The 8,462-nt window shown below is 33.7% G+C and overlaps 1 protein-coding gene across 1 annotated transcript; it reads right to left on the reverse strand.

Moving 5' to 3' along the window:
- Window positions 1-2,257: 2,257 nt before the first annotated feature.
- LOC125499649 (uncharacterized serine-rich protein C215.13) lies at window positions 2,258-3,505 on the reverse strand. Its single transcript, XM_048648706.2, has one exon. The coding sequence runs from the start codon at window positions 3,403-3,405 to the stop codon at window positions 2,389-2,391; it is 1,017 nt and encodes a 338-aa protein (XP_048504663.1). The 5' UTR covers window positions 3,406-3,505; the 3' UTR covers window positions 2,258-2,388.
- Window positions 3,506-8,462: the final 4,957 nt, after the last annotated feature.

Raw genomic sequence — 8,462 nt, forward strand, 5'->3', positions numbered from 1 at the left:
AATGGATTTGGATTTGGCAAAATCAAATCTCGTCTAATCCACTTACACCCCTAAGCATATTAACTTGGTTAGTCATACATATAGCCTTTGGAGTATCTGAAAAGAAAATCATTTTTATTGTTTTTTTTTTAAAATAGCACTATTAATGTTGATCGTATATATATAGACCTTAACATCTGCAATAGGAATGGATTGCTCGTACAATGGCAGATATCTCTTTCACTATATTTTCCCTTTCTTCTTGCAGGTCTCCCTCCCGAATTTCTATTTGATGGCATCCTTCGCCTCAAGGATGTTTAAGCTTATTTTTGATGGATTCATCATTGGTCATCTGCTTTTACTGGTGTATTGTCATCCGTAACTCTACTGGACATGTTTTAGCAATCCAAACCTATTAATTTGGTCTCACACATTAGCTCTTGTTGATGAAGCCTGAGGCTTGCATAATGGCCTCATTATGGCGAAAAACTCTCAATATTCAGAACAATTCTGTTGAAGCAGACAATCAAGTGGTGATTCGAATTCCCTAAGGTATTTATTCATGTCCATGGATTATCCATACTCTCATCAACAACATCTGGTTGTTACTCAATTAGTTGAATATTTGCTTCATAGATCACATTTTTCGCAAAGGCAACAATGCAACAAATTATCAAATTATCTCTTTATAACAGGGGACTCTAATTCTGTTGTCATGGTTAGTGTGGTCGCTGAAACCAATTCTGCATGTGAACATCTTCGTCTTGATTCGTTAGGTCACTTACTTAAGAAATTTCCAAATTTTCGTGAACAAAAAGTCAATTGAGTAAAAAAAAAATACCATTACAGCTCCTCCCTGCTACATGTCATAATTTTTTCAATTATTATTATTATAGTCATAAATTGTAGAAGATATTATTACTTTAGGGAAGAGTTTAGAAGTTTTTTTTTTTATAAATCTTTGAATATAGGAGTGTTGTTGATATAGGAACTGTTCATATATATGTTTGTATTTTTCTATGGCTTTTCTTGAATTAAATAGGCGACATTGTGTAAATTTGGATGACCAAATTTTTTTTAGAAATCTTCTTCTATTCATTCTTTTCCGTTCAAAATTGTTCATGTCTTCGATTCCACCAACGTAACCATAGTTCTAGCAACAACAAAAGCAGCAAAAAAGACAGCAGCAATACTATTAAAAAGAACGGTTTCAATAAAGCCCATGCGTAATCCTTTGTATAAACGTTGAGGTGAATGAACACTAAGATGACCTTGAAAAAAAAAAAATTCAGGTTGCTCTTTTAAATAAGGGTGTTCATAAAAAAATCGAAACCGAAAAACCGTGCCGAAATACCGAAAAATCGGTCTAAATTCGTGGTCACCATAACGATAAAAATTTTTCGACGGTACTGTTACTGAATCGATAAAATTAACGGTTAAACGGTATAGTTACGGTTATGATTTTTGAGTGAACGGCTAACCGAAATTTTTTTTTTCTCTATTTAAATATTGTGAAATATTTTCAAACAATTACATTAATTCTATTATTTGTTGCTAAGTTACAACAATTAGAGTAAGTATGTAATTACTTGGAAACTCTAGTACTAATATAAACATTATAATTAGGAAATGAAGTGAATTATTAGTGTTAGTTATATTTTTCCAATGGATTTATTATCTACTATATAATACATTTTATATTATAGTATATATAATATTAAAATATATACAAAATATCGAAAATATATAGTACATTAAGTAAAACATAATAGTATAAATTAAACAACGGTTATAGCTTACCGCAAAACCGTACCGAAAAAACGGTTAACTAGTTAAGCGGTAACCAGCCCAAACGGTTACGGTTACAGTTCGCAAAAAAGAGCGAACCAAAACTTCCGATCACCGAACCGAAATGTTGTTTCGAGACGGTTAACCATCCATGAACACCCCTACTTTTAAAGCCACATGAAAATGTTTATGAGCCAATTAAGGTTCACAAGCATTATAATTATAAGTTTATAACAATGTTTTTATTAATTTACTACATACCTTTCTCATATTACTTTAGACATTTCTTTTCACTTTCTACTTTACAAATAGAGTCCACCACTCTATTTACTACCAAACAATTGGCAAACAAATTATCATTTAGAATTACATGCTATGATAAGTGTAAGAAGCAATATGTGACATAAATAATAGTTAAAAGAAACATTTAGAATAATAAACACTTCCAGAAACATGGCACTATAAAATACATTTTGTCAATATTCAGTAGTTCACGCAAGCCAAATAACGTTTTTTTGATTCATCTGATCCTTCAAAAAATGGGAAAAAACATGTCACACCCATAAAAAAAAAATCATAAGGGTTTACAGAACTCAACAACAACAATGATAAAATCCATCTTTACAGAAAAATGAAACAATCCAAAGCAATGTGTGGATTTTCAACATCTTCAATAGGCATCAAGTCCATATCTTGGCTAGAGACCAAACCTCCCACCCCCAATTCCTCTCTTTTTGAACTTACCCCTTTCATCACATTTTCACTTTCTCTCTTCACCAACAAATTGTTGGACCCACCATATTTTCTCATATTACTATTATTATAATAGCTTTTATTTGGACTTGGAGGCCTAACATAACTATTTTCTCTCATCATTGATGATGTCAAACTTCTCCCTTGATTATTATTTGCTTCTCCATTGAACCTTCTACTTGAAGAAGGGGAATTGGGCCTCAAATCCCTGCCACTTCTAGAAATGGGCCTAATGGGCTCAACCTCGGGCTCCCCACGAAAACTCTTTTGACGTGTTAAATTACTTGGTGAGTTACAACGAGGCCTTTTTTGGGCTGCTGATCTAACCACAACCCTTTGTGGGCTTGGCCCCGGAAACTCCCTATACCTATTGGGCTTTTTACCATTATTTTGACATCTTATAGGTAAAGAGTTTCTTCTAGGATTTAAAACCTTAATCATTGGAAGATAATGAGAATTAAGTATTTGAGGATTTTCCTTAACACAAGACCAAAGATAGTCATTTGAGAATGCTTGATCAAATTTCGAGCTCATCGACGAGGCAGCCGAGGCAAAGGAAGAAGCAGAGGAAAGAACAGAGCACGAGCTCGAGCTCGCGCTCGTGCTCGTGCTCGTGCTAGTGCTAGTAGTAGGATAGTTAGAGTTTGTACAAGAGGACTTCGCTGACGACGAAGAGGTTAAAGGAGATGATGGAGATATTATAGTGCATTTAGTAGTAGGAGGAGAAGAAATTGGTAGTTGTGAAATCACAAGTTTGTCTTGTACTAAAGGAGTACTAGATATGGTGATGTTTTTCTCAATGCATTGGCAGTTGCATTCTTCTTGTTTTTGTTGATTTTTCTTGGAAGTTTTCTTGGGTTTGCATTTGCTAATGCAAGAACCCATTTGGGAAGTTTTTTAATCGGGATTTGAAATTGAGAGGATTATCAAATTGGTGGATGATATTAGTACTATATATATATAAAGGCAAAAAGGGGAAAGGTGATACTTTTTTTTTTTCATCTTCTTTCTCTTTTCAGATATATTTGAATGGAATTGCCGGGTAGAAATCCGTTGAGCAACGGTTATGTAAAAGCTGGGGTTTACCTTGGTGGATTGTGTAATCATTTCTTTTTCTAGCTTTTGAGATTTTAATGATGTTATTAATTGAAACGTGGGGTCTAAATGTCTAATGCTTCAATTATGTCGTAATTAATTATTTTTCCTTTGCTAATGTTTTTGGACTTCTAGTGGAGTGTGAGTCGACTGTTTTAAATATGGGTGTCAATTACTCATAATTCATAAATCATAAACATCATCTTTTGGTAGTTGCGTGTAGTGGGCTAACATAGCAGGACGGCTCGCAAATTATTCGGATTCGACCGTCAGAGCTCGGTCAAAACTTGGTTCGGAAGAGCTCATTTCGAGTTCAGGATCGGCTCTAAATCTAAACGAGTCGAGCCTGAGCCTAATAGAATTCGGTTAAAAAGCTCGCAAACACGTTCGATTAAATTTACGTTACTATTTATATTTTAATATGTAATCCAACTTGGACGTTAAATAGTACTCCACTAGGCACTAAAGTCCTACATTGGTTAAGAAAAGAAGCACTAATCTTAATTTATTTATAAATAGCTACTACTCCTTAGGGTTTGATTTTGTACCTCCTTCGTTGGAAAACAAACTTTATACTCTATTTTCTTCACAAAAGGGATGAAGTACATTTTAAAATATTTGATTATTTGATAATTAAACTATTTAATAATTTATTATTTAAATGCATTTAGAGTCTTGTTGTTAAACAAAACATGGAGTCCCATATTGAAATTTTAGCAACGCTAAGAGGGAAACCAAGTTATAAAAACATATATAGGATGACTTAAACAAAACATGGAGTCCCACATTGAAAACTTAGCAATGCTAAGAGGGAACCCAAAAGCATGGGTAGGATGAGTTTATTTTCCTTCAACAAACCATATTGGACATACTTGACCTATACGGTTGGGCTTATCGTCTACTAAGACATTTACTGAAGAAGCCGAGACCCTCTTAAAAGAACCTATGCAAGAAATTTTTGCTTTAGTTTTTGACTTGGGCTGACATGGTTGGGCCTAAGCCTAACTTTTTCAAACTAAGTCTCGAGTCGATCTTGGATTTTGTCATGTCGAGCTCGAGCTGAGCCCAAATATTGGAGGCTCGTCGAGCTTCGAGCTTGAGCCAAGCTTGACTTCTACTAGTTTTGAGCCGAACCTGAGCACATTCGGTCTCGATTCGACTCGTTAACACCGACTTGGCTGTTTGAAGGTTAAATATTTGACAAGATTTGACGATATATTTTTCATTAATATCAATAATATGTATAATAATATTGTTTATATGTAATTCTAGTTTATTCATCTATGGGCCGTGGGCGAGAAAGAAAAAATAGGCCTCCTTAGTCCTTATCAGAAACATAATATTTATTGAATTATTTGAAAATTTATGAAACCATTTCTTTTGTAGTTGTATATTACACCAAAATTTAAAATTTGAAGATAAAACCAATTCTAAATACAATAATACAACTCTAAATGATACCAATATAGTAAGAATTGTAGTAGCATCTTCCTTCAATTTTTCATTCACCAATGACTTTGTCTGTGGTTATGCAATTGAATAAAAAAAGAAATGAATATATAGCTTACTAAAAAAGTTATAGCAAATTGCAAGTCATATTGAAAATGTTTTTCCTTATTTTTTATTTGCCCTTGAACAGAATTTGGGATCCAATCTATACTAATATATTAAAAGGCGTGCGCAAACAAGAAATGGTGCCACGTGGTGTTCTCCCTAAGGGAGTTTTACTCCATGTAATCCACAACAATAAAAAAGATTAGAAATTGCATAGTGTAAGATTTGATCTCAAGATCTCAATAACATACTACCTCCGTTCTTTTTTAGTTGCAACGTTTATTGATTTATATGTTAAACAAAATATAGTCATGTGGGGTCTTGTTTGATTCGTTTCGATGTAAGCTTTCATAATATCAAATTTTTATAATTTTTACTTACATACAATTAGAGATAAAACGATTTGAAATTGTACATTGGCAAGCGTGAAAGTCAAAACGTTGCAACTAAATAAAAACAGAGGTAGTATACTAAAGTCTTAACAACTAGACCAAATAACATTTAGTGTTAAAATCTTAAATTATAATATTAATAAATGAAATTTTTTCTTACCCGAGACATAATAACTAGTGAAACTTTCAAAAAGGAAGATATTTGAAAATTTGGTAGTCTGAAACCATCAAGTGAAGGAGACGAAGAGATTCCATTAATTAAAATTGAGTAATTATATTGTTAGGAGAGAGTATAATTATCGGATGTCAATGAAGTTTTTTATTTCTTTTTTGAAATGTGGCTAAGTTAATTAATATGGTTGTAGAAGGGGAGCTAGAAGAAGGATATAGGAGATTGAGAGTTTGTCATAGAAAGGTGTCGTTTTTTTGGTGAAATACGGAAAATAGATTAAACTTCAATGGCGAAAAGCCTTCGGGCATGTATTTTTTTTAGGCATAAAATAACCGAATTAAATTGATTGTAACTGAATTAAGTTGAACTAAACTGAATTGAACCGAATTGATTGCAACTGAATTGAACTGAACTGAAATGAATTAAATTATAACTAATAGAAATGATAGTTAGAGCTGAACTGAACTAATTGCAATTGAACTGAACTGAATTGAACTAAACTGAAAATAAGCTGGTGAGAATATGCCCTTAGTACAAATTTGTCTCATAAGTTCAAATATAACCAGGGGTGCGGATAAGCCTTGTTATATTAACATCTAAGTTGTCCTTCCTTCCTTTGCCAACTTATCCGCAACTTGGTTGAGCTTTCTTGGGTAAAATTGGACTTTCATCCCTTAGAAGTAACGGCTTTGAACCCTGCATAACATAGTGAGATTATCAATGATATGGTTTATGTTTTGAGATTAATGGAGCAAGCTTACCGCTCTTTGACAGTCCGTTAAAATGTTCACGTAAGACATTGCTTGCTCTTTGGTAATGGTGAGGCCCCAAAGGATTCCTAATAACTCTGCGTGTAGATTGTCATTAGCATAGACTTGGCGCTGAAACCCCGTTATGTAGGTACAACGCACGAGCAATACAACAAGGAAAGAGATCTCACAAAGGATGCATCAACATTTATGTTTAACCAGGGGGTGGGAAGGGAATGCAAATGAAGGTGTTGAGAGGAAGTGGACATACTTTTTGGTATGGGAGTGTAGCTGTAGAACTCGGAGGCTGCATAAAGGGCTTTTTAAACAGTAACATTTGGCGCAGGGATATTAGCATTTCTCAAAGATATTTTTGTTGCGTTGGGTTGAAGCACCCAACACATGAGTGGGAATAAGAAACAAGACGAGACTCCATTAATGATAGTTATCGAACTTTGGTGGTAATGTAACCAATCATCCATATTCGGGTCATGGTGGGGGGAGAGAAGAAACTAGCCACACCTCTCTAGCCACATCACAATCTCGAAGGATATGAGAAACAGACTCGGCATGGGTGTTACAAAGAGGGAAAACGTCTGCTTGTAGTTATGTTGCCAATTTTTAGAAGTGAGTTTGTGAGGAGTCTGTTCCACCACCACACCAACCATAAAAATAACTTGAGTTTCGGGGTAGTTGAGCTTTTCCATAGCCAATCCATTTTATAGCTAGGTTTCCTATTAGAGGTGACAGATGTGTAGGCATTGACAATTGAGAATCTGTTGTTTTCCGCGAAAGGGGAGGTAGGATAGTAGAAGGCTTGCTTGTTGTGTGTGGGAATTAGGAAGTCTATGACTCTAGATGAGATGAACTCGGGTAGAGGTAAAGAAATGTGGTTTAGTGTCCAAGTTCCATTTTTCCATAAATCATAAAGCTTAATATGTTCTCCATTTGCCAACGAAGGGCCGAAAACAAGGCTCCTAATTGTACCTATCTCTAGCCAATTGTCATCCCAAAATGAAATACTCTTCCCATCTCCTATGACCCATGTTTTTTGGCCATTTAAGAGGTTCTGTAATCCCCGTAAATTTATGAATTTTATAAATATATTTTAATGTATATTTATATATATTTTCGTACGCTTTAGCATTTATATAATTTATTTCTAAAATGTTTATTATTTGAAAGTTAAAAGAATTATTTAATGATTTTAAGTAATCAAATATTTTATTTAGTCATGCTTTGAAAATTTATTTTATAACTAAACTGGTGGAATTGAAGTAAAATAATATTAATTAACATTTGGCTTAGAGGAGCCCAAACCTCATAGTTTTTCTTATAAACACCTTCATTAAACTATCCCATCAAAGGTCAACTACTTATTTGACCCATAATGGGAAGGAACCTATAAATACCCTTACTACACAATTTTTCCACACATCAAACACTTTTATTTTCTCTCTTCTCTCTCTCCTTTTTTTCGGCTTTCTTTCTCTCCCCCTTCCATTTCTTTTCTTATGTTTTCTCGGCCAGCCACCGGCAGCCGCCACCGACCAGAAGTAGCAGCTACCGCTGCCCCCTGTTTTCCGACGTCTTTCTCCTCCTTTTCTTTGTGGTTATTTCTTCCTCCTCAAGTTATTTTCAATACAAAGTTTGTATTTTTGAGGGTTTCTTTTAATATGATTATATTTAAAAGTTATAGTTTGATGATCTAAATGTGAATCTTAGATTGTATAATTTATTTAATGAAGAAATTAAAATTCAGATTTACTTATTATATTTGAATTAGGATTTTAATCATCAAAGCATGAATTTTTAGGATTTTATGAGTTGGAAAATCTTTAAAAGAGTTTTAATATATAACATGTTACTGAAAATTGAAAAAGTGTGATAGTGTTGAAGTTTTTATGATTTAAACATGAGTTTTAAGGGTTTTTGACATCTAGTGCAGTAATACTATACTAGAAGGTTGTGATAAGTAAA

Source organism: Beta vulgaris, chromosome 1 (assembly GCF_026745355.1).
Source record: "Beta vulgaris subsp. vulgaris cultivar EL10 chromosome 1, EL10.2, whole genome shotgun sequence".
Classification (NCBI taxonomy): Eukaryota; Viridiplantae; Streptophyta; class Magnoliopsida; order Caryophyllales; family Amaranthaceae; genus Beta; species Beta vulgaris.

What these genes read in the sequence shown, in the direction of transcription:
- LOC125499649 (XM_048648706.2), bottom strand. Translation starts at nt 3,405, where the DNA reads ATGGGTTCTTGCATTAGCAAATGCAAACCCAAGAAAACTTCCAAGAAA.